General features: G+C 39.8%; 1 protein-coding gene and 1 non-coding gene across 2 annotated transcripts in view; both read right to left on the bottom strand.

Moving 5' to 3' along the window:
* ATP6V1A (ATPase H+ transporting V1 subunit A) overlaps positions 1–27,468 on the bottom strand; it is a 63,954-nt gene that overhangs the window by 21,042 nt on the left and 15,444 nt on the right. Inside the window, exons 2-8 of the mRNA XM_062208248.1 lie at positions 19,978–20,072; positions 18,022–18,150; positions 16,050–16,264; positions 13,125–13,262; positions 11,976–12,127; positions 5,647–5,809; positions 4,982–5,090 (exon numbers count right to left, since the gene is read on the bottom strand). Coding sequence (XP_062064232.1) covers positions 4,982–5,090; positions 5,647–5,809; positions 11,976–12,127; positions 13,125–13,262; positions 16,050–16,264; positions 18,022–18,150; positions 19,978–20,062 — 991 coding nt within the window. The 5' untranslated portion in view covers positions 20,063–20,072. The remainder of the gene's footprint in view (positions 1–4,981; positions 5,091–5,646; positions 5,810–11,975; positions 12,128–13,124; positions 13,263–16,049; positions 16,265–18,021; positions 18,151–19,977; positions 20,073–27,468) is intronic.
* On the bottom strand, positions 198–307 carry LOC133752936 (small nucleolar RNA U6-53/MBII-28). The gene has a single exon (XR_009865002.1). It is a non-coding gene; the product is annotated as a small nucleolar RNA U6-53/MBII-28 (small nucleolar RNA).

Here is a 27,468-nt window from a genome sequence, read left to right as displayed (position 1 = left end):
AACACTGATGGTGACTGGGATATTCAACTATGCATTTAAAAATCATTACAGGAAAGCACTGAAAAAACTAGCATTGGTTAAGTTGTTGTAGATAGAAACTCTTGTCACTGCTATCCCTTTTGAAGGACTATCAGAATTCAAAACATGCATTCACAGTTGTACTCTCATGAATTTTGCTTCTTCCCCTGCCCCCACATGCCCCTCAGGTCTTCATGTGAGAAGTTTTGTTTAACTCACTGGCACCCAAGCCAGGGCAACACTGCCCTACCTGGTGGCTCAGTATTAGCATGGCAACTCATCATTGGGGCAGGAATTTTACATCTAAGAAATTGTCCTACAAAAATGTGCATATATGTCCTTCAAAAATACAAAGTAAAAAACACACATAAAGATGTTTAAGTGATGTATCGTTGTGACAGCAAAACACTGTAAATAATCCAAATATCCACCAAAATGGTGTGAATTAAATAGATTACGCTGTAACCATACAAAGGGACATTGCGTAGCCATTTAAAATGAGTTAGATCTACTGTCTTCTTCTTCTTTTTTTTTTTTTAAGATTTATGTATTTATTTGACAGGTAAAGCTATAGAGAGAAAGAGAGTGTCAGGGAGAGATCTTTCATCTGCTGGGTCATTCCCCAAATGGCTGTAACAGCCTACTCTGGCCATGCTGAGGCCAGAAATCAGGAATTCAGTCTAGGTCTCCCACCTGGGAAGCAGGGGCCCAGGTACCATCTTTTGCTGACTTCCCATGCACATTATCAGGGAGGTTTATGGGAAGTGGAGCAGCTGGGACTCCTGGCATTCTAATATGGGATACCTGCATTGTAAGCAGTGGCTTAACTCACTGCAACACAACGTTGGCCTAGATCTCCTACCTTAAAATGGTACACAAATATATCACTTCCTTTTCCTTTTCATGAAAATAACCACCCAAAAAAGGACAAGAAATACAAACTGGTCACTAGAAACTAGGAGCTATGTTTAGCCCCAGAACAGAACCATGAGGAAAGCCACTTAAATGCTGTGAAAACCAACAAAGGTAAGGGAAAATCCCAAGATTCATTCAAGGTTGTCTGGCTCAGAAAACAACTTCTGCAAAGCAGGAGGTATATCCTGATGGCAAAATCAAGAGCACTTTGTTTAAAAACTGCAGAGGGCTCCATGGCTGGTGGCAGGAGTTCTTGGATGCAGTGCGGCATCAAGGAGAAACAGGGAGACGGGATGAATAACACACATGCAGGCACTCTCCTGCCTATTTACAATAGCTACAAAGTGGGTGAGGCAGAGTGGATGAGAAAGAAGTCAATGTGAATGCTCGTATAGTTGCTGATTTTTGCCAGCAGAAGACAAGGAAACAATAAGGTAACTTACAGAACTGCATGCCACAACAAATTTCACTTGCTACCAGGAAGAATTCCTGTTGCCCTGGACCATAGTCACAACCACTCCCTCCCATCTCCTACAAAGATAAGCACTAATAATAATAAATATCAGCATAGAGTATTTAAAAATAGGATATATGTAATGTATATTATATATATATACAGAAGATAGAAGGGAGGAATGAAATGATGGTAAAAGAATCTACCAAGGAACAGATAAGAATTCTGACCATGGATAATAACAAAAAAGAAAAAAAATCTTAATAATATATCCTACCACAAAATAAAAGATCATGGAATATACAGCAAGGTTAAGAAGAGATAGTGAACCAGCAGGCAATTTTGGTCTCTTCCCCTCTCTCTTAACTTTGACTTCCAAATATGTAAGTAAATCTTTTTTTTTTTTTTTTAACTATTTATTTATTTATTTGAAAGGCAGAAATACATGACAAGGGGAGAGAGAGAGACAGAGACAGAGACTGAGAGAGAGAGAGAGAGAGCAAGATACCTATCTTCTATCTGTTGGTTCATTCCCCAAATGGCCACAACAGCTGGAGCGGAGCTGATCCAAAGCCAGGAGAGAGGGACTTTTTCCAGGTCTCCCACGCGGGCCTCCCACATGGGTGCAGGGGCCCAGGGGCTTGGGTCATCTTCTCCTGTTTTCCCAGGTTCATTAGCAGGGAGCTGAATTGGAAGTGGAGCAGCCAGTACTCAAACAGGCACCCACATGGGATGCTGGTACTGCAAGTGAAAGCTTAACCTTCTACACCACAGTGCTGACCCCAAGTAAGTAAATCTTTAAAAAAAATTTACTTTAGAAAAAAAAAAAAAAGATGAAGAGATGTTTCATAAGCTGACAACTCAACAAACAGGTGGGATGAAAAAAAATAAGCCATTAGAGAAATGAAGGTTTCATTAGAAGCACACCAAGGATAAACACCATTTATCCTGTAAACAAGCAGATAAAAGAGAGGAAATGATACATATGGAAAATACATAAAGGAGATGCAAAATACCTGGTTTGTAAATTAAAATAAGATAGCCATAATGGAAGAGAAAGAGTTTCAGAGAGTATTGTCAAAATTTTTCCCAAATAAAAGACATATTCAGAGACTGAAAGGGTGCACTATGTCTAAGGAAATATTTATCAAAACTATTAGTACTGGGAGTGGGCATTTGGCTCAGTGATTAAGATACTTCTTGGGGGCCTGCACTGTGGCACAGCGGGTAAAGCCGCCACCTACAGTGCTTGCATGCTATATGGGCGCTGGTTCGAGTCCCAGCTGCTCCACTTCCAATCCAGCTCCCTGCTAATGTGCCTGGGAAAGCAGTGAAAGAGCCCAAGTCCTTGAGCCCCTGTACCTGTTTGGGAGACCCAGAAGAAGCTCCTGTCTCCTGGCTTCAGATCTGCCCAGCTCCAGCAGTTGTGGCCATTTGGAGAGTGAATCAGTGGATAGACTCTCTCTCTCTCTCTCTGCCTCTCTGTAATTCTTTCAAATAAATAAATAATTTTTTTTTAAAAAGGGGCACTTTTTGGCCAGCGCCATGGCTTAACAGGCTAATCCTCCGCCTTGCGGCGCCGGCACACCGGGTTCTAGTCCCGGTTGGGGCGCCGGATTCTATCCCGGTTGCCCCTCTTCCAGGCCAGCTCTCTGCTATGGCCCGGGAAGGCAGTGGAGGATGGCCCAAGTGCTTGGGTCCTGCACCCACATGGGAGACCAGGAGAAGCACCTGGCTCCTGACTTCGGATCAGCGAGATGCGCCGACCGCAGCGGCCATTGGAGGGTGAACCAACGGCAAAAAGGAAGACCTTTCTTTCTGTCTCTCTCTCTCACTATCCGCTCTGCCTGTCAAAAAAAAAAAAAAAGGGCACTTTTTGAGGGGCCGGTGCCGTGGCTCACTTGGTTAATCCTCCACCTGTGGTGCCGGCATCCCGTATAGGCGCTGGGTTCTAGTCCTGGTTGCTCCTCTTCCAGTCTAGCTTGCTGCTGTGGCCTGGGAAGGCAGTGGAAGATGGCCCAAGTGCTTGGGCCCCTGCACCCACATGGGAGACCAGGAGAAAGCACCTGGCTCCTGGCTTCGGATCGGCGTAGCTCCGGCTCTAGTGGCCATTTGGGGGGTGAGCCAATGAACGGAAGACCTTTCTCTCTGTCTCTCTCTCTCTCACTGTCTAACTCTGTCAAATAAATTAAAAAAAAAAAAAAAAATCAGGCCAGTCTCAGATATTTCCCCAGCTTTTAATGTTACAGTAAGGGTTTCCAAGGAAAGAAATATTGACCCTAGCATTTTATATTCAGCCAAACTACTGTTAAAACTTAAAGGTAACAGGGAAAAATATGAAGCTTATGTAAAAACAAGAATTCAGGGAATATAGTTTCCATGAATCTTTCTTGAAGAAGCTTCTAAAAGTCAAATTTGAACCCATCAGGAAATGAAATGGAAAAACTGTAGCCAAAAGATTGTCAGTGACATAAACTCCATTTCATTACAGTGCTAAGCCACACCAAAGATTAGATTATGCTTACAAACCAGAAAGTAAATTTTATAAAACCTGAAAAAGTAGAAATAAAAGTACTAAAAGCTGGGATGGAAGTGGGAGCAAAGATAGAAGGCAATACCTAAACATATTAAATCTCTTATCTTTTATATCCTCAAAGTGTAACAATGCGAGTTGATAATTCAAGTTATAGACATACAGGTCTATTTAAATTTAAAAATTTAAAGATATATCAACTGTAAAATACATAATAGAAAAAGTAGTAAAAATACATTATTTTATGGTCATTAAAAAGTTTAGGGCAGGGGACAGCGCTGTGGTATAGCAGGTAAAGCTACTACTTGCAGTGCCGGCAGCCCATATGGTTGCCAGTTCGAGTCCCTGCTGCTCCACTTCCGATCCAGCTCTCTGCTATGGCCTAGGAAAGCAATAGAAGGTGGCCCAAGTAGTTGGGCCCCTGCACCCGTGTGGGAGACCCAGAAGAAGCTCCTGGCTTAAGATTAGCTCAGCTCCAGCCATTGTGGCCAAATGGGGAGTGAACCAGTGGACGGAAGATTTCTCGCTCTCTCTGCTGCTTCTGCCTCTGCCTCTCTGTAACTCTGTCTTTCCAATAAATAAATCTTAAAAAAAAAAAGTTTAGGGTTGCTCCATACCTGTCTTATGTTCACTTATTCTTAAGATACAATAAGAGGGGCTGGCGCTGAGGCAAAGTGGGTAAAGCTGACGCCTGCAGTGCCAGCATCCCATATGGGCACCAGTTAGAGTCCCGGCTGCTCCACTTCTGATCGGCTCTCTGCTATGGCGGGAAGGCAGCCCATGCTGCGGCCAGTTGGGGAGTAAACCAGTGGATGGAAGACCTCTCTCTCTCTCTCTCTCTCTGCCTCTCCTCTGTCTCTGTGTAACTCTGCCTTTCAAATAAATAAATAAATCTTTTAAAAAAAGATACAATAAGAAAAATATTTTTTAACAACTAGTAATATGATTATATGTATAGTATTTTGGAATGAAAGAAAAATTATTTGGGATGGAAGGTGGTTGGTGCTAGTTGTAATCTAAGAACATATCCTCAAGGCTTTTATTCCAGCTTACACACTCACCAGTATAAATAGAGGCTTCTCTAGCAGCGACAGGCATGTTGGAGGTATTGGCTACCAACGCTGTCCTCTTCATAATGGACTCAACCTTACCGTCAACTTCCATTGTGAGCTGGAGGAAAACAAAATCTACTAACTTCCAAATGTCAGAGTTTTAGTCCCTCCTTTTTTTCCCACAAGTTGTCCATATTTAGTCCCGCATATAAGCATATAATCAATCTTCCAACAGTAATATTTCTGTAACTCCAACCCCTCTTCCTGACCCCACAGTGCTGTGACGACGACAGGCATTATTCCATTCCATAAGCAAAATCTATTACTTTATGAAAAGATAAATATTACTTTAGCAGCCTAATAGAACATAAAGCCTATGTAAGGTTCAGAGCTATAAATGTTGTCTATTTTATCTTTATCCCAGTAAGTGAAAACCATCAGATCTCAAAGAGAAACTTTCAGGTGCTGATTGTTTTTTAAAGCTTTTCATCTTGCAAAGTTCCAATTCTTTTTTCATTGAATTTACACATTCAATCACAAATATAATTTAAAAATTCCTTAAGAGATCCCTGACAAATGGGAGCGTTGCTCCAGTCCCAACACAAAGCATTCTTAATTGCCAATGCATGTTGAGTAATGGTCTTTCTCTGGAATATTATTTTATGTATACAGACCTCCGGGAAATCCCGAAGAACTTCAGACATCTCATTTCCTCTTTCACCACATCCTACATAGATAATCACATCACTGTTGGAGTACTTGGATAGAGACTGAGATATCACTGTCTTTCCACAGCCAAAAGCCCCAGGGATAGCAGTTGTCCCTCCTTGTACACACCTAAACAAAGGAAATGAAACATGCGTTACTTTACTTGCTAATAAACACTAACAAAGTAGGCAAGTGACACAAATACAAGCTAAGGAAAGAAAGTATTCTGAAATATTCTTACCTGTACATATACAAAGATACACAAACATAATTGCTCCGCTACTATATATAATACTACATGTACTACACGTTAGTTTTTATTGTTATTAATCATCTCTATTACCTTTAATAGCTGAAAAATAAAAGTATATTCCATAAGTTGCCCAGGGAAAAGGGTTATGAAAATAAGATAAATAAATAGCACCAATGATGCTCTGAAAGTTTTTATAATTTAGTTCATGAAAAGACAATGCATGAATTAAAGCCAAAAGCAAAATATAAGCAGCTTCTAAAAGTAATCTCCTGAGGCAAAAAAATCAGACCTAGGAAATTCGTATCTTGCTATAAAGTTTAATGAACAATTTTGTTAAGGTATTAAGTCAATCTACTTTTCTCTATTGGGTAACACTTTACTGAGTACTTCCTAGGTATTAAAAACTGGTTGGATAGGCCGGCGCCATGGCTCAATAGGCTAATCCTCTGCCTTGCGGCGCCAGCACACCAGGTTCTAGTCCCAGTCGGCCGGATTCTGTCCCTGTTGCCCCTCTTCCAGGCCAGCTCTCTGCTGTGGCCAGGGAGTGCAATGGAGGATGGCCCAAGTGCTTGGGCCCTGCACCCCATGGGAGACCAGGATAAGTACCTGGCTCCTGCCATCGGATCAGCGCGGTGCACTGGCCACAGTGCGCCAGCCGCGGTGGCCATTGGAGGGTGAACCAACGGCAAAGGAAGACCTTTCTCTCTGTCTCTCACTGTCTACTCTGCCTGTCAAAAAAAAAAAAAAAAAAAAAAAACACAACAACAACAACTGGTTGGAGATGCTGGAGATATAACAAACACAAGATTAGACAGCAATCTTCCTGTACTGATAAATCTTGGACTCCAGCGGGATAAACTAGAGTCAACTGGTGACTACAGTACCACTTAGCAGCCACTTTTCAGAAAGTGGCAGCAGGGGCCGGCACTGTAGCTTAGCAGGTAAAGCCGCCGCCTGCAGTGCCAGCATCCCATGTGGGTGCCAGCTCGAGTCCCCACTGTGCCACTTCTGATCCAGCTCTCTGCTATGGCCTGGGAAAGCAGTACAAAATGGCCCAGCAACCCAGCAGACTCATAGAATGACAAATGCCCTAAATAGCACTCTGACCAGAATAAGCCCTTAAGGCATTTGGATCTGGCTGAAAAGCCCATGAGAGCATTTCAGGTATGGGAAGCCAAGACACTGTGGCAAAAAAAAATGACCTAAATGAAAGATCTCTGTGAGTGAGATCCCTGCGGAAAGAATGGGCCATCAAAGAAGGAGGTACCTTTCTCTGAAGGGAGGAGAGAACTTCCACTTTGACTACGGCCTTGTCTAAATAAGGTTGGAGTTTGTGGACTCAAGAGGCTTCCATAGCTTTGGCAGCTCATGACAAGAGCTTTGGGTGATCTCTGATGTCATAAATAAGAGTGTTAATTGTTAAATCAACAACAGGAGTCACTGTGCACTTTGCTCCCCATGTAGGACCTCTGTCCTTAATGAGTTGTACTATGAGAAGTAACGGTAAAACTTGTCTTCAAACAGTTCTTTATACTTTGTATTTCTGTGTGGGTGCAAACCGTTGAAATCTTAACTTAATATATAGAGTTGATCTGCATAGAAAGATAATTAAAAATGAATCTTAATGAAGAATGGGATGGGAGAGGGAGTAGGAAGTGGGGCAATTTGAGGGTGGGAAGGCAGGTATGGGAGGGGAAGAACTGGTATATTCTAAAAGCTGTAACTATAAAATTTTTATTTATTAAATAAAAGCTTTCTTTAAAAAAAAAAAAAAAGAAGACGGAGATGGCTCAAGTTCTTAGGCCCCTGCACCTGTGTGGGAGACCTGGAAGAAGCTCCTGGTTCCTGGCTTCACAATGGTCCAGCTCCAGCCATTGTGGCCATTTGGGGAGTGAACCAACAGATAGAAGACCTCTCTTTCTCTCTGCCTCTGCCTCTAGCTCGCTATGACTCTGCCTTTCAAATAAATAAATAAGTCTTTAAAACAAACAAAACAAAAAACAAAGTGGCAGCAGAGAGTGAAATAGTGGCAGCAGAGAGAGAAGAGGAATGTGGAAGTCACTGTGTGTGTGTATGGTGGGAGTCTGGGCAGGAGAAATGGGATATAAGGGAAATTTCTCTGAAATACTATGTTCATAAAAAAATTAAAAATCATTGCATCCTTAACCATGGAAACCAATTTTTTTCAATATAAAATTAATATGAGGGGCTGGCGCTGTGGTGCAGCAGGTTAATGTCCTGGCTTCAGGCTAAGATCCCATATGGGCGCCGGTTCTGGTCCTGGCTGCTCTTCTTCCAATCCAGCTCTCTGCTATGGCCTGGGAAAGCAGTAGAAGATGGCCCAAGGCCAGCGCCGCAGCTCACTAGGCTAATCCTCTACCTGCAGCGCCAGCACCCCGGGTTCTAGTCCCGGTTGGGATGCCGGAGTCTGTCCCAGTTGCTCCTCTTCCAGTCCAGCTCTCTGCTGTGGCCTGGGAAGGCAGTGGGGAGGATGGCCCAAGTGCTTGGGCCCTGCACCACAAGGGAGACCAGGAGGAAGCACCTGGCTCCTGGCTTTGGATCAGTGGTGGCCATTGGTGGGTAAACCAACGGAAGGAAGACCTTTCTCTCTGTCTCTCTCTCTCTCTCACTAACTCCACCTGTAAAAAAAGAAGGAAAAAAAAGAAGATGATCCAAGTCCTTGAGCCTCTGCACTCATGTGGGAGACCGGGAAAAAGCTCCTGGCTCCTGGCTTCGGATCTGCACAGCTCCGGCCATTGCGGCCAATTGGGGAGTGAACCAGTGGATGGAAGACCTCTCTCCCTCTCTCTCTGCCTCACCTCTCTCTGTGTAACTCTGACTTTCAAATAAATAAATACATTTAAAAAATTAATATGAACTAAGTTTTTTGCTCTTCCATACCTTGCGGTGTATTTGGTAGACTAAGATGGTGTGGTACATTTCTCCTAGGGCTCTTATATCTCTGTCAAATCACTTTTATCCTTGGGTGAGAGAAGGAGTGGGTGTGCCCCAGTTTGGAAATTCAGCAACTCAGTGTGAAAAATACTGTCTCAGAGAACATCCATGGTGCTGTGGGAGCACACAGCAAGGGATACAAGTCTGATCCTGGATTGCAGCAGGGTTAGGAAATTCTTCCAGAAGGTAGATAAGAATTGGAAAGTAAGAGAAATTAGCCAGTTAAGGAGAAATAACATTTCAATCAGAGGGAACAAGTTCAAAAGTTCAGGGGCAAGAGAGACCATTACTTGAAGCATTAAAAGTCCCTTAGTATGGGTGGAAGATGGCATATAAAAAAGCAGTCAGGCAGTAAAATGGCGGAATGAATACTGGAAAGCAAATAATGGTCAGATTGTACATAAGGCTTTGTGGGGAGTTTAGAATTGTGTGCTTGGGGCCGGCGCTGTGGCATAGCGGGTAAAACTGCCACCTACTGTGATTCCAGTCCTGGCTTCTCTATTGCCGATCCAGGTCTCTGCTATGGCCTGGGAAAGCATTAGATGGCTTAGGTCCTTGGGCCCCTGCACCCGCATGGGAGACCAGGAGGAAGCTCCTGGCTACTAGCTTTAGATCAGCGCAGTTCCAGCCATTGCAGCCATCTGGGGAGTGAACTATCGGATGGAAGACCTCTCTTTCTCATTCTCTATCTCTGCCTCTCTGTAACTCCGCCTTTCAAGTAAATAAATAAATCTTTGGAAAAAAAATTGTGTGTTTGCTCTAGGAGCAATGAAGAACATGTAGCATTATAAGCAGACAATACAGGATCAGACACATATTTTAGATGGGTCACAGTTGTACAGACAACTATGTAGAAATAAATTAAGGCTGAAAATATAAAGTCTAAATAAGTGTGATTAGTGCTGGAATTAGGTTGAGAATCTTCATTAGATCATGGAATAGTAATAAAATAATGACTAAAAAATGTCTAGATTTGCTGTGTAAAAGCTTCTGAATTTGATTTTCTGGCTCAATTATGGTCTTTTTACATTTTACTTGTTGAACTCTTTATTTTGTAGAGCATTAAGCCTTTGACTATAATACAAATCAAAAAATGTTATCTCAGAAATAATGAATAAAAATCAAATTGAAATTAATGTTTAGGGGCCAGTGTTTTGAAGCAGGTAAAGCCAGTGCCTGTGACACCAGCATCTGATATGGGTGCTGGTTTGAGTCCCAGCTGCTCTATTTCTGATCTAGCTCCCTGCTAGTACACCTGAGAAAAGGAGTGGAAGATGGCCTGAGTAACTTCCTTGAAAGAAGTCACAGACTTTCAGATGAGGTACCCACTGGACATTTGTGGAGACAGGCTACAAAGAGAGATGAGCAAGTTTCAAAGAACGGGCTGGTGATTAAAATGATGATTCCCGTTTTGAATTTGCTGACTTTGAGGCATTTGGAGGACATTCAGGTACAATCAGGAGAGATCAAGGATAAAGAGAACTGAAAATAATTACATATGGATACGTGTAAGTACTTGTTACTTATGTACCTAAGCTACTGAAGACAGAAAGAGAGAATGGTAACTGGGGAAACAGTAGTGAAGTTAGGTATCAATTTTGCACTGATTATTTAATTTCCTGAACAGCCTGCCAAGACCTGAGAGAAGGAGCTAGCTGGACTGATTCATAGTTGGGATTCTGTGAGGCATGTGTGCTAGAACACAAAGAAATAAGAAAACGTATCATACTATTGGCAAATAGGCCTAAGAATGATAGACTATGGAGTCTAAACTGGATAGTTAATATGGAAACAGGAGTGCCGACTAATCAGAAAGAAGAGTCAAAGGATAGAGATCTTAATGGGAGACTAATGGTGAGAACAACTCAGAGAATAACTTTAAAGGCTAAGAATGAGCTGGGCACTTGGTGCAGTTAGGGTGCCACTTGGGGTGCCCACATCTCTTGTCACAGTGCCTGGGTGTGAGTCCCAGCTCCAGTCTCACTTCCAGCTTCCTGCAAATGCACACTTTGGGAGGCAGCAGGGGATGGCTCAAGTACTTGAGCCCCTGCCACTCACATGGGAGACCTAGGTTGAGTTTTAGACTCCTGGCTTCGGTTTGGCTCAGGTCTGGCTGTTGGGGGACATTTATGGAGTAAACTAATGGATGGAAATACCATTTATCTATCTGTCTGCCCCTCTCTGTGTCTGCCTTTTGAAAAGAAATAATAAATAAACAAATAAATTTTTTACAAAGGATTAAGAGGTTGCTCTAAGTATGGTCAGAGGTTAAGGGAGTTCTGGCCTTGTACATTATCTTTTCTGTGACTTATATAAAGAAGTCACTTGTTAAAAGTAGAGCAGAACATGGTGAGGCAAAAAGTTTAAAGGGAAAGAAAAAGGTTTTTAAACAGTGAAAAAAATGGGGAGGAGCAGGCTACACTCAGAAAGACTGTTGAGGGGCCGGCGCTGTGGTGTAGTGGGTAAAGCCGCCACCTGCAGTGCCGGCATCCCATATGGCAGCCGGTTCGAGTCCTGGCTGCACCACTTCCGATCCAACCCTCTGCTATGGCCTGGGAAAACAGTAGAAGATGGCCCAAGTCCTTAGGCCCCTGCACCTACATGGAAGACTAGGAAGAAGCTCTTGGCTCCTGGCCTCCACCGTTGCAGCCAATTGGAGAGTGAACCAGTGGATGGAAGACCTCTCTCTGTCTCTCCTCTCTGTGAAACTCAGACTTTCAAATACAATAAATAAATCTTTAAAAAAAAAAGAATGACTGTTGAACAGCACAAAGCACTTCAGAGGATTTTAGAAATCATCAACTTATATGATATCAATCTACTCAATAAAGGATAACTTAAGAAAGATTGTTATACTGTTTGGGCACAAGTTTTCTTCTGGAAATATCATTTTTTCACTAAGTTTTGGAAATAAAGCTTTCTTTTTGTTAGAAAACAAAGAAATATTTGTTCGATCTGACTCTGGTAATCAATAAATCTCATTTTACTACTTTAGATACAATTTTTTATTGTGTTAAACATATAAAACCTAGATCTACAAAGATAAGGAAGAGATAAGCACACACTGTGGACATAGCTCAGACTTACGGAAACAGGGCATCCAGGACTCTCTGGCCAGTTAATAGAGGATGATTGGCCGGCAGCTTCTCAGTGACAGGTCGAACCTGACGCACAGGCCAGACTTGGACCATGCTAAACTTCTCCTTTACACCTTCAAATTCAAGCTCAAGGACAACATCCTGTACACAAATACAGCAAGAGTTTTCAGTACTGTCAAATTTGTGAATGTTCATATCTTTGAAATCACAGCAACTCCATATTCACCCTGGGCATACAGGGAAGTAGTACCGGGAAGTGAGAAGAGAGGTTTATGCTGTTCACTGTAAATCTTTATGTATCTACAGTTGTAATGACCAATACACTAACATTTATTTACATTAAGATAATTTCAACTATTTGTAAGCAATTCCAAGACCCATAGCCTTACAGAAATCTGTAATTATGAGGATACATGAATTTGAATGATCTCTTTGAGTGTGGTTCCTCCAGTTGGAGTGAATCTCTAAGCTAGTGGGTAAGTCTAGCTGATCATCCAGAATACCAGTTTTAACTCTTGTTCTATATATGCTACAGAGCACAAACTCACTCTTATTAAAATGACTTTAAAATTATTACATCCTATTTTACTGGGAGGAAATTATATTCTACTATGATCCTCTGAATGCAGTTATTCTCATACCCATATAAAAGCTATTAAGAGATCTACTATATTTGATATTATGACTATAAATAACATTAATGGCTACTTTTTTAAAAGGTTCACCCAAAGTAAGAATTCATATAACCCATTATTCTATTAAATATGTACATACTGATTGACAATGATAATAAAAGACCATTCTATACTAAAGTCAGGATTTTAAATAAATGTAGCATCAGTTAAGAAAGTAGGAAAATGTTATACTTTTTTAAAAAGGAATAATATGTTTTGTAATTCCAAGTTTAAGTTAAAAAAAAACAAAGACAAAAATATCCTTTAAAAATAATTACAGTAGTTACTCAACACCCATATATTAAATATAATTTCTTTATGTAAGGCACTAAAAGTGGATGGCTATCATAGTAAATAGGACCACTCTGTGGGATAAAGTATAAATGTTACTTTGAGAGGTATCATAATTCTTAGGTGAAGCAATTTAAGTGACAGTTCTGGATAAAGTAAAAAATGATACTTACAGAGGTATCATAATTCCCAGGTGGAGCAATGTAAGTTACAGTTCCTCTGTTTCGTGGCGGTAACATGATTTTGTGTTTGATGAGTGAGTTTTCATTGACAATTCCATAAATATCTCCACCAGTGATATGACTCCCAACCTAGAAGACAAATGTGTTTTCTGTTTAAAAAGCACATCCAGTAGACTCAACCTTGCTGCTAAAATTTATTTTTATTATTTTTTTAACTTTTACTTAATAAGTATAAATTTCCAAAGTACAACTTTTAGATTATAGTGCCTTTCCCCCCCCCATAACCACCCACCCACCCGCCTCCATCCCATCTTCTACTCCCTCTCCCATCCCATTCTTCATCAAGATTCATTTTCAATTATCTTTATATACAACAGATCAATTTAGTATATACTAAGTAAAGATTTCAACAGTTTGCACCCACACAGAAACACAAAGTATAAAAAACTGTTTGAAGACAAGTTTTACCGTTACTTCTCATAGTATAACGCATTAAGGACAGAGATCTTACATGGGGAGTAAGTGCACAGTGACTCCTATTGTTGATTTATGACGTCAGTAATCACCTGAGACTCTTGTCATGAGCTGCCAAGGCTAGGGAAGCCTTTTGAGTTCACCAACCCCGACTTATTTAGACAAGGCCATAATAGTCAAAGTGGAAGTTCTCTCATCCCTTCAGAGAAAGGTACCTCCTTCTTTGATGGCCCATTCTTTCCGCAGGGATCTCACTCACAGAGATCTGTCATTTAGGTAATTTCTTTTTTTCTTTTCTTTTTTTTTGCCACAGTGTCTTGGCTTTCTATGCCTGAAATACTCTCATGGGCTTTTTAGCCAGATCCGAATGCCTTAAGGGCTGATTCTGAGGCCAGAGTGCTGTTTAGCACATCCGCCATCTATGAGTCTGCTGTGTATCCAGCTTCCCATGTTGGATTGCTCTTTAATTCTTTTTTTTTTTTTTTTTTTTTTTTTTTTTTTGACAGGCAGAGTGGATAGTGAGAGAGAGAGAGACAGAGAGAAAGGTCTTCTTTTTTGCCGTTGGTTCACCCTCCAATGGCCGCTGCGGCCGATGCATCTCGCTGATCCGAAGCCAAGGAGCCAGGTGCTTATCTTGGTCTCCCATGCAGGTGCAGGGCCCAAGCACTTGGGCCATCCTCCACTGCCTTCCCGGGCCATAGCAGAGAGCTGGCCTGGAAGAGGGGCAACCAGGATAGAATCCGGCGCCCCAACCGGGACTAGAACCCGGTGTGCCGGTGCCACAAGGCGGAGGATTAGCCTGTTGAGCCACGGCGCCGGCCCACTCTTTTTTAATTCTATCAGTTAGTATTAGCAGACACTAGTCTTGTTTATGTGATCCCTTTGATACTTAATCCTATTATTATGATCAATTATGAACTGAAATTGATCACTTTGACTAGTGAGATGGCATTGGCACATGCCACCTTGATGGGATTGAATTAGAATCCCCTGGTATATTTCTAGCTCTACCATTAGGGGTAAATTCGAGTGAGCATGTGCCGAACTGTACATCTCCTCCCTCTCTTATTTCCACTCTTATATTTAACAGGGATCACTTTTCAGTTAAATTTAAACACCTAATAACTGTGTGTTAATTAAAGAGTTCAACCAATGGTATTAAGTAGAACAACAACAAAAAAAACCCACTAAAATAAAGTAGTAAGTTGTTCATCAACAGTCAGGACAAGGGCTGATCAAATCATTGTTTCTCGTAGTGTCCATTTCACTTCAACAGGTTTCCTTTTAGGGGCACAGTTAGTTGTCACTGATCAGGGAGAACATATGATATTTGTCTCTTTGGGACTGGCTTAATTCACTCAGCATGATGTTTTTCAGATTCCTCCATTTTGTTGCAAATGACCAGATTTCTTTCTTCTTTTTCTTTTTTTTTTTTTTTTTTTTTACTGCTGTGTAGTATTCTATAGAGTACATGTCCCATAATTTCTTTATCCAGTTTCTGTTGATGGGCATTTAGGTTGATTCCATGTCTTAGCTATTATGAATTGAGCTCCAATAAACATTAAGGTGCAGACAGCTCTTTTATTTGCCAATTTAATTTCCTTTGGGTAAATTCCAAAGAGTGGAATGGCTGAGTTGTATGGTAGGGTTATATTCAGGTTTCTGAGGAATCTCCAGACTGACTTCCATAGTGACTTTACCAGTTTGCATTTCCACCAACAGTGGGTTAGTGTCCCTTTTTCCCCACATCCTCACCAGCATCTGTTGTTGGTAGATTTCTGTATGTAAGCCATTCTAACCAGGGTGAGGTGAAACCTTGTGGTTTTGATTTGCATTTCCCTGATGGCTAGTGATCCTGAGCACTTTTTCATGTATCTGTTGGCCATTTGGATTTCTTCTTTTGAAAAATGTCTATTGAGGTCCTTGGCCCATCTCTTAAGTGGGTTGTTTGAACATTTATTTATTTGAAAGAGAGAGAGAGATTAATTCCATCTACTGATTCACTTCCCAAATGCCGGGGGCAGCCAGGGTTGGGCCAGGTTGAAGTCAGGAGTCAGTAACTCCATGAGGGTCTCTCACAAAGGTGGCAGGAACCCAAGTACTTGGACACATCTACTGTCTCCCAGACACATTAGCAGGAAGCTGGATCAGAAGTGTGGAGTAGCTATCAGGATGAAGGCATCTCAAGAGGTGGCTTAACCTGCTACACCACAACACCAGCTCCTGAAGGGAGTCTGCGTCCGGAACTGGGGTCCTAGGGCCTGGTACATGTATAGGGATGAGCATTTTAAGCACGGTACCAAAGGCACTAGCTTCAGGAAAATTTTAAAACTATGCTTCTATAGTCTATTTTTGTTTGGATAAGACTATAAAATAATTCAGTAAACTTTCATTTCACATTTTCTTTCACCAACTTTACAAATTTTTGTGTTGCAAACATACCCGAAGGTTTTTGCAAGGTGTAAAATCCCATTTGATATCTCTGCTAAGTGCGGACACATTGACTCCTCTGGGGATGTAGATGCTTTGGGTCTGACTGCTGATGTCCGATAGAGGTCTTTGAATTCCATCAAAAATGGCTCCCATGATGCCAGGACCAAGTTCTACCGATAGGGGTTTACCAGTGCGGAGCACAGGATCTCCAACAGATACACCAGCTAGAAGCAGTAGTTGAGGAAAACTCAACATCAAAGTTTAAAGATACTATTAACAAGAAACATCACAGTTCAACTGGGAAACCATTCTTAAGGAGCAAAAACAAAGGTTTCTAAACTTTCTAAGTTCATAGCTTAGTGTTTCAATAATTTTATTCATAGTGTCCTACAACAAAAGATATACCTAACAATCTCATTAATAGATGGTTATACCCAAACAAGAAAGTAAGAACACATGTCTGAACAACTGGGTAGCAATCTGAAAGAGTGACAGGCATAAGTTGAAACAAGAAAGAATATTAATTTCAGTCCTGAATTAATCACAATTCTTTGGAACCAGATATATGTGCCTTTTGGGCACTATACAAATTTCACATTTATTTCTACATGAGACTTGCTTTTCTGGTTAGCAACTGCCAAAAACTCAGCTTCACAGTAATATGACATCATTGACAAGAATTTGGTGTGGCAAAATAATGAGACAGTTTATTATCTTACGCAACTAGTTCATGTGGCATCTGATGATAAGTCTAATATTTCTGTGTTAACTTCTCCTGGATACCAAATGAATTTGCTGCAGCTGCCCAATGGTGCCTTTGCGTGTAGTTTTGGAACCATAAGGCTAAAAATAGAAGCAAAGGTCTCTCATTAATGCATTGGTTCAAACACACTGTTGAGGAAAAGGTCAGCTCCCTAAAAAGGATATTAGTACCTGGACAAAAACTTAAAATCTCAAAAAGTAAGGAAATAATTTTGAAAAGGAAAAGAATAAAACCTGAAATAAGCATACTGAATCCAACTTGTTCTCTAGTATTTGTTGATAGAAGTAAAATTGGGACAACTTATAATGAGAGCAATTTAGTAACATTCAAAATAAAAAATGGATAAAACTGGACCTGAGGACCTAAACACTGTAAATTCATACTACAGTTACACTAGTGTTTACAACAGCAAAAGAAAAAACTTGCATACTTAAGTGATTGATTAATCCATAACGGTAAATCCTCATGATGCAATACTATATTGAGGTACAAAATAGCCAGATCTAAGGGCTCCAAAATATTCATTTTTAATATCTACTATTTGATTATGAAAACTTTCAAACCTACAAGAAATTGCAGAATTTGACAGCAAACTTTTCCTAGCTCTCCCATCCAGATTCTACCATTAACATCTTACCACATTTATCCATCTTTTATAATACATATATTTCTAAATGAAAAAACGGTATGGAGTAACCCTTATAATAGGCTATCTTATAGAGAGAAAAAAGGAAAATTACATATTTCTGTTTATTCATATATCCAAGCAAGTTATCAGAAGGATACATAATAAAAGGAGCTAAAATAAGTGGCTGTATTTGTGTGTTCAATGTCATTCATTATAATAAAAACAGAGTATGACTTAGTTATGGATTTACTATTTCAAACAGAAATCATGACTGGAGGATTTTAATGCTCTAAATTAATATTATTATTCCACTTATGCTTCCTTCTACAGTATGTGTCTTCTAAAGAAAAATTCCCCCTGAGGTTTTAGCAGTAAGAGTTCAGAAGATAACACTAATTTCTTAAAATGAGAGCATGAATTCCTATTACCTTTTTCCCTTTCTTCAATATACTCCTGAAAAAATCAGATCTCTTCATGACACCAACATTTCATGCTTCTAATATCATCAGATGTTGCTGCTTCTACATTTGGCTTACATCCTTAAAATTTGACATATAGAAAGTGGCAGGAAATTGAACCAAAAAGGATACAAGTTTCTTCATACACCTGAATAGTAGCCATATCACCTTCCAGTCGAATAATCTCTCCAACCAGCTCACTATGGCCCACTCTCACCAGCTCATACATGGCTGCACCTGCCATGTCACAGGCAGTGACCACTAAAGAGAACACATAATTTTTGCACTCTGTGAATAGTTACAGAGAATTTTTTAAAAATCCAATAATATATCTCCTGTGTATAATCAGAAAGATAACACATCTGTTACAGTTTCACATAAAGATATATTTTTAGCATATTTATTTACAAACTATTTTCAGATGTTACAAGTTCAATACAGCACTCTTACCTGATAGTATTTAGGCACATTCTGATCAACCCAGGTTACAATAATAAATGAGATGAGGGTTTGGAACAATAATAATAATAAAACAAAAAACTTTCAAATTAGAATAAGAGCTTTAGCTAGCAGCATGGTCTAATAACACATAATCATTAGTTTGCTGTGCAGTCACCATTCCCTTTGAGAGGTAACACCTAAAGCAACATCTTTACTTTCTAGTGCCTTCTCCCAGCAGTTCTTAACACTGGTGACATGGACCCTTCTGATAATTTAATGATAGCTCTCCACAGAAAGTTTGCACATGTACTACCAATGTTTTTCATGGACCATATAAGGATGTCACCTGGTTAAGACTGGTTAAGGGCTCCTATTTTGGACCATATTTTCTAGAAAGCAAAAATTACCTTTCTGGCAGCGAGGGAAGGTTGCTACACTTTTAGATATGTGTAAGAATAAATTATTTGTAATATGTCATTTTCTGATACAACTGATTAGAACTATATAACAGGTAATATTTCAGTAGAAACTATTAAAGTACTAATATTTAGTTAACTTGTTAGTCTATGAAAATTTATTCCTTGTGCAATGTTGACCTCTACATCTAATATATACAAATAATGAAGACACATAAACAGGTTCCAGAAATAATTTACTATATACTTCCACAAAATATTATTTCCTTAAACTCTGCTCTTTTGCCCTTTCTCTGACAGTTCTTGTGCTCAGCTCTCATAAAAACCTTTATGATTATAGAAATATCTGAATGGCAAAAGAGATTGAAAACAGTTAAATGTAAAATCTTTTATTACTTGTCTATGAGTGCAAGCTCCAACACCAAGTTCTTAGGGAGATAAAGAAGCATGACTGACAGTCTTCATCTGTACAAACACCAAAAAAGTGTCATTAACTCTACTGTCACTACAACAAAAAAGACCACAAAATGAGACCACAGATACAAGAAAAACTGAATTTCCATGGCACTAAGGATAAGTCAAGAAGCAGAGTTAACCAAGAAGACTGTGAATCACATTTTGTAGTGGGACTGTTCCATACCACAATGAATACTGGAAGGAGGCTTCTTATTTAAAAATCAGTGTGCCATGTTTTGGCAGACTAGACACAAAGTTTAAAACTGTTATCCATAATCAGTATCAAGTCATAAGACTTCTCTCCCATGGGTAACTGGTATTGATACCTGAAATAACCATTTTAAGGAATTTACTAATGCAAAGGGCAAAAGTTGAAACTGCAGAGAAATGCTCTGAAGACAATTATTAAAGTTCAAAGTAAATTAATGGCCACTGGAAGCCTACTACCTGCAAGGTATTACATATTAAGAGCCATACAACTTTATAGTTTTTTTATGTCAAATTAAACAAAAAATTATGACATATAGGTAAGTAAAATTCTGAACACTTGATATATATTTACATAACAGATCAATATAAACAGCATATTTAACAAAGCAGCATTTTGATAATCAAATTTAGATAATCAAACCCAGGTTACTTCAATCTCATAACCACTATGAGATCTTTTAAGAACAAACAAATAGAAACTTGTTTATTTCTACCTAAAACATCTCAAAAAGACATTAATCAATGTTAGGGATACTAACTCTTGTGATTACTATGTATTACTTACCAGGTCCTGAGACTCCATGCACATAACCAAATGTGCTTTCTTTGTCTTCATCAAGTATTTTAGGTAGCTTAGAGAAATCCATCATGTTAATTTGCCTATGGTAAAACAAAAAATTATGCTATATTATAAATTCTAAAGCAAAAGAACCAATACAAGTAGCCAAATCTCATCTTTGGTAATTCTTACAGTTACTACATATCTTCAAAGTAAAAAAATAAAATAAAATACTTAAAATCTCATTAAAAGTTCCTTATTTGTGGATGTTCTATGGTTACAAATTATTAACAAATTATATCTCTATGTAAAGTATTTCCTAGAGAATAACCAAGGGGTATTTAACCTGCCATACAAATCCCTCTCCAATTCTTTCTCGAAGCACTCTTGCCCTTAAGCATTCCACGTGTATATACACACACACATGGAACTCTTTGCCATTTCTCAAAACACAGGCACATTCTCACTTAGGGACTATGTATAAGATGTTCCTTCTACCTGCAGTGCCTTCTCCTAGAAGTACGTAGAGTGTTCCTATATCTCCTTCAAGTCCTTACTCAAATGTCACCAGGCTGCTCTGCCTATCTGTTTAAAATTGTAACAGACCTCTCTTCTTTTCTGCTTTGTCACCATAATACTTTTCACGATATAACAAATTATAAACTTTTCATTTTAAAAGTTTTTTTTAACGATCTTTAAAATTTATCTGGGAACATTTTTCCTTTTTTCTTTTTGTAGCAGAACACAGAACAGATTTTGAAAATGAGTATACACTCTTACTTTATACATGTACACTATGACAAACTCAATCAATGAACTATCCGAGTCCAAAAAGAAAACTGGTATAAAGTTTATTTTTGACTGCTGGCCCAACTGAATAATTATTGACAATTTAACAAGGGAATAGAATACATGTACATACCTCAATAATGACCCAAAACAACCATAAAGAAAGTCAAGATAACTGATAAAATGCCGAACAAAGATTAGAATGTTTAGGGAAGACTTCTTGAAGGTCATAAACTAGGACAGAGTAAGAATACCAGGTTGGGCAGTAACAAAAGAATGGAGAACAGAAATGGTGAACAGACCAACATTACTGAAGTACAAAAGGTTTTCATTAGGGCACAACAGTGAGAAGTAGGATGCAAAGGCAGAAAGACTAGTTTGTGGGTCTTAAACTGAATGCCAAAATAACAAATAGACTTTAATCTTATAAACAAAAGGAAATCATAGGAGATTGAGGAACTATTTTGAGAAGAATGGTGTTCAATTACTCTCAAAGATTAAAGTAAAGGAAGGAATCCAGGCAGGATAAGAAGTTTAAAAAGCTCTGGAAATAGTTAAGGCTTTAATGTAAATGGAATTCAATTTATTAAATGTTTATTGAGCTCCTACCAAGAGAGAGGCACTGTGTTAAGCCAGGGAACAAGAATTTTGCCTGACACAGGAGATTATTCTCAAAGAATTTTATTTGCTTTAAACAACTGAACAGTAAAGCAAAATGACTCATGTATTCAACTGAAGTGCAAACAACACATCAGTAATGGAGGGGAAACGGATTGTGACATGAGAGAAGTGCAGACGATGTGGATGGAGTTCAGGAAACAAGGGGCTGAAAGAATTCTGAGGCTCAGCTGAGTCCAGCTGAGTTCAGAGAGAAAGAATACAGCAGTCTTAGGGGTTCATTTGAGGCAGGTTGAGGAGTGTTTTTCAGTTTTCTGGAGTCGATGAAGGATCACCATATTTCATGGAATATGATCTGTAATTCCTTAGTCAAGGTATCAAAGAACTAGGAAGGGAAGTGTAGCTGAAGTCATTAACAGTGATTCATCAAGTGCTCTCAGAAATGGGCTATTACTCAAGGCTAACGGGAAGAAATGAGTGATTAAAAAAACAGCACATGATGGGAAAATAAAAAAAGAGGAATGAGTACAAGAGGTATGAAGGAGGAAAAGATGAATAGGTGGAGTATACAAAGTTTTTAGAGCAGGCAAACTTATAATACTATAATGGTGGATGCATGTCATTAAACATGATCAAACACACAAAATGTGTAAGAAAGAGTGAATGCTAATGTAAACTATGAATTTTGAATGATAATGATTTATCAATGTAGGTTTCATTCGTTTTAACACATGTACCACCCCGCAGCAGGTGTTTAGATGCCTGTTAAGGCACCCACATCCTGAGCATCAGAGTACCTGGGGTTCAATTTCTGGCTCAGGCTCCTGACTGCAGCTTCCTGCTAATGCAGACCCTGGGAGGCAACAGCGATGGCTCAAATAATTGGTTTTCTGCCTCCCAGGTGGGAGACCCAGATTGGATTTCTGGTTACTGGCTTCTGTCCCAGTCTAGTCCTTGCCACTGTAGTTATTTGGGGAGTGTAACAGCCAATGGATACTCTCCCTTTTGCCTCTTTCAAATAAATTTAAAAATAAAATAAATTTTTAAATGTAACATGCCACTCTGTTGAGTGATATAATAATGGAGAGGTATGCATGTGTTGGGGGAATGAGGTATAGGAGAAATCTTTGAACCTTCTGCTCAATATTGCTGTGGATCTAAAAATGCTCTCAAAAATAAAGTCTATTTGAAAAGAGACAAGAGTGAAAGCAAGCATTAAAATGACACAGAGACACACAGGAGGCTTTAAGTGAACAGAATATTATTGGGGGGAAGGAAAAATGCCAACAACACAAAGATGGTATTGGCGACGAAGTAGGGTAGGTTGGTAGGTTGGTAGTTTGTTGATAAGGATGAAGTTATAGAGCAAAAGTAATTGGAAATGCTGGAATTGAAATAGAAAGAAAGCAATAAGCCAGATATTACAGTTATCAATATCACAGAAAAAGAACACAAAGATTTTCATGTCTTCAGTAGGAAAATTAAATTGGAAGAGGTGGTTAAAGGAGGAAGGAAAGAAAAGGGGATTTTGGCTTCCTGAAGATGCAATAGAAAAAAGCCACTGCTTGCAACTCATGCATCCCTTACTGGAGTGCTGGGTCATGTCCCAGCTGCACTGCTTCTGATCCAGGTCCCTGCTAATGCACCTGGAAAGGTAGTGGATTGTTAAGAAAATGGTGCAGTCTTATCTGTGGCACGATCTACACCCTGAACCAACCTAGGCTCTAGCCCCCACTGCCATTGCTGGAAGCTAGGTGGCCACATGGCCCAACCACCAGTGTCAAGCTCCACCCTCATCCTAATGGGATTCGCTACTCCTGCTTCCCTGCCCGCCCTCCGGCAAAGTTTTAAAAGGACTTGTTCCTGAATATGTGGCTGGTCTTCTCCTCTCTCCTTCTCTCTCTCTCTCATTCGCTCGCTTGTTCTCTCCTCTCTCCTCCCCTCCCCTCCCTTCCCCTTTCCTCTCCTCTCCTGTCTCTCTCTCTTACTATTTTTCCTTCCTCGCCCCTTCCCTCCAGCCTGCTGGGTTTTCCCAATAAACCCTTTCCCTTACTCTAGTGTTTGGTGTGTTTTGTGGCGATCTTACAGTGGAGGATGGTCCAAATTCCTGGACCCCTGCAATCGTGTGGGTGACTGATACGGAGCTGTAGACCTCTGGCTTCAGTGTGGCCCAACCCTAGTCATTGCAGTCATCTAGGGGGTGAACCAGCACATGGAAGATTTCTGTCTCTGTGTGTGTGTCTGTGTCACTCTGCCTTTCAAATAAATAGATGTTAAAAAATAAATAGAACACAATTTTCCAGAAGCTACAAAATAACAGGGGAAAAAGAAAACAAGAGTGAAAGAGAAACTTACTTAGTTGGGAAATGGGGTATGCAAAAATCTTCAAAGAAGCAGTGAACAAGCAAATTAGGTCAAATTACAGCCTTTAGAAAAAATCAAAAGGAGAACTTGAAACCATATAATCTAACTTCCTCTCAAATTTGAGTATTCCCTCTGTAGAATCATGACACATGGTCACCTTAATATTAAAAAGGAAACAGCATGAGATCTTGAGTCAACAGACTTGGGATCACATTCTGATTCTCTCAATGACATGCTGAAGAACACCTTGGAAAAAAACAAGACTTTATTTTTTTTTAAAGATTTATTTATTTGGGGGCCGGCGCTGTGGTGCAGGGGGTTAAAGCCCTGGCCTGAAGTGCGGGCATCCCATATGGGCACTGGTTCTAGTCCTGGCTGCTCCTCCTTGGGCCACTACACCCACGTGGGAGACTCAGAAGCTTCTAGCTTCGGATTGGCGCAGCTCTGTCCATTGCGGCCATTTGGGGAGTGAACCAGCAGACAGAAGACCTCTCTCTGTGTCTCTACCTCTCTCTGTAGCTCTTTCAAATAAGTAAAAATAAATCTTTTTTAAAAATAAAAGATTTATTATTTTGAGGCGCTGGCGCTGTGGTGTAGTGGGTAAAGCCATCGCCTGTAGTACCGGCATCCCATATGGTCGCTGGTTCGAGTCCCGGTTGCTCTACTTTTGATCCAGCTCTCTGTTATGGCCTGGGAAAACAGTGGAAGATGGCCCAAGTCCTTGGGCCCCTGCATCCATGTGGGAGACCCAGAGGAAGCTCCTGGCTCCTGGCTTCCAATTGGCGCAGCTCCAGCCATTGCTGCCATTTGGGGAGTGAACCAGCAGTTGGAAGACTCTCTCTCTCTCTCTCTCTCTCTCTCTCTGCCTCTCTGTACTCTGCTTTTCAAATAAATCAATAAATCTTTTATATATATATATATATATATATATATATATATAAATCTTTTTTTTTTTTTAAAGGCAGAGTTAGAGAGTGAGAGAAAGAGAGTGAAATCTTCCATCTGCTGATTCACTCCCAAATGGCGACAATGGCCAGGACTGGGGGAGACCAAAGACAGGAGCCAGGAGCTTCATCCAGGTCTCCCACGTAGGTGCAGAGGTCCAAGAACTTGGTTCATCATGTTGCTTTCCTAGGCACATTAGTAGGGAGATGGATTGGAAATGGAGTAGGCAGGATATAAACTGATGACAATGTGGGATGCTGGTGTCACAGGCAGTAGTCCAACCTGGTATACCACAATGCAGGCTCCAGGACATCTTAATATATACATTTGAAACATGGGACTAATGTTCCCAACCCAGAGCTGTGATTACAATACAAATTTGCTTCTATGTTCCTTGTGAAATGTAGAACCCTTACAAAATACACTGGCAATATTTCTATTTGAACAGGGGAAAGTTCTGTCTCTCCAGGAAAATCTAAGCCTACTTCCCTGTAACTTATATCCTCTGGCTTTGTTTCATCCAATTACTGTAGCCACACAAAGTGTGTACGTTCCTTCTCCAAGGCAATTCTATCTAGTGCCTTCAACTCTCTGTCCCTCAAAGCATAATTGGATTTTTCAGATCCCCTACTCCTGAGGCTATCATTTTCTGAAAGTATTGTACAGTGTCAATATTTTTTCTTTCAAAATGAAGCAAACAAAATAAAACCTGCTACTTGAGATGTTGTATGAATAAGTACTGAAGAATACCACTTCGTCTATTTTGAATACTTATTTTTAACTGAGAGATAGAGATAAGGCTTTGAGTGTACACAGACTTGAGTTTGAATTTACAAATTGTGTTTTTGGGAAAATCAGTTTCTTTTATCCTTTGGAGTCTCAGTTTCATCTGTAAGATAAAATGATGTTCAGAAACTTGAATATAGACCTACCATATGATCCAGCCATCCCACTCTTGGGAATTCACCCAAACCGAAAGAAATCAGCATCTGGAAGAGTTATGTGTACCCCCAAATTCACTGCAGCACAATTCACAATAGCTAAGGTATGGAATCAACTCAGATGTCCATCAACTGTTGACTGGGTAAAGAAATTACGGTATATATGCACTATGGAGTACTACTCAGCTGTAAACATAAATGAAATCCTGTCTTTTGCAACGAGATGGACTCAACTGGAAACCATTATACTTACTGAAATAAGCCAGTTCAAAAAAGTCAGATATCATACATTTCCCCTGATCCAAAGTAACTAATAGAGTACCTGAAATGTAATGTACTGGAGTGAAATAGACATTTTGAGTTTTGATGATTGTTTACAGCCCTTGTCTTTTCCATTGAGGAAGAGTGCTTTTTTTCCACATTATTTGTTGGACTCTTTTACTTAGTGTAGGGTTAACTATATGATCATTAAGTATACTGAAAATAGATATTTGTAAAAATTAAAAGTGGGAATGTGAAAGGGAGAAGGAAGAAGGGTTGGCGGGTGGGTGGAAAGGAGAGAAGTGTCACTATGTTCCTAAATCTGTATATATGAGATACATGATACTTGTATAACTTAAATAATATTTTTAAAAAATATATAAAGAGGTTGTTATGAGGTACCTACCAGTAAGGCTAACAAAGAAGCACTATGATGACTGCTAATTCTATCCTGCCATTGGGAAGCTAAGATCACCTAATTTTTAGTAAGCATCTAATGTATTATCTTCTTGTTATCTGAATCAAATCTATGCACTTAACTAATTTCCCCCCCTTGCTAGGACGTACGTTTTTATTGTACCTTTATTTTCTAAAACCAAACAGATATTTTTGAACTCCCAATCATGTGCCAGCTGCTGTGTTGTAGGTAGAAAACATGATGGAGTAAGACATTATCTTGCCTCCAAGGATCTTCTTACATGGTGGGATAAAAAGACATAAGGTGACACAAGAGCATGAAGCAATGACATCTGACCTAGACTTGGGAAGAACAGGAGTGACTTACAAGAGGTTAGGCTGACACTTAAAAAAGATGAACAAAGAGTTCATATAGTAAAGCTGGTTTTCAGATTCTTGGTTCCCATGTCCTTCAGGAAAAGAGTTGATGAAGAAATATTGTTGCCTGTTTAGATTTTGTAAAATAAGTATTTACATATGTTCCCTGTAAAGCTGAACAGTGAGGGCCTCTAAATGTATGAGTAAGAATTAGTGGAAAAAACAGATTTCATTCATGATCCAGTTGTCTTGTGAGTTTATTAGTCAGCTGGATAATCCTAGCCACCATGGGAATTTTGACAATTCTAGTTTTTAACCTTTTTAGGATGGTAAGCTTTAAGACAGTGGCATAAAACTAATAAAACAATTCAAGAGTCTAAGTTATAATTTTACAAATTTTCCTAGACATGATTTTCACCAGATCTATAAATTTGCATTCATTTGATATTCTTTCTTCAGAAAATATTTATTTATTTGAAAGGCAGAGTGACACAGAGAGAAGGGGAGAGAGACAGACAGCAACTGCTGGTTCACTCCCCAAGTAGCCTGAACAGCCAGCATTGGGCCATGCTGAAGCCAGGAGCCTGGAGTTTTACCCAGGTCTCCCAGGTAAGTGCAGGGGCCTAAACCCTTGGGCCATCTTCTGCTGCTTTCTGAGGCGCATTAGCAGGGAGCTGGACTGGAAACAGAGAAGCTGGGAGAATAATCAGCACCAATATGGGATGCTGGCATCACAGGAGGGAGCCCTACCCACTTCACCACAATGGTGGCCCCCAATTTTGCTTTTTAAATTATAACTTTATCT

The sequence above is a fragment of the Lepus europaeus genome, chromosome 2 (genome assembly GCF_033115175.1).
Source record: "Lepus europaeus isolate LE1 chromosome 2, mLepTim1.pri, whole genome shotgun sequence".
NCBI lineage: Eukaryota > Metazoa > Chordata > Mammalia > Lagomorpha > Leporidae > Lepus > Lepus europaeus.
This window is presented reverse-complemented; position numbering and strand designations above follow the sequence as displayed.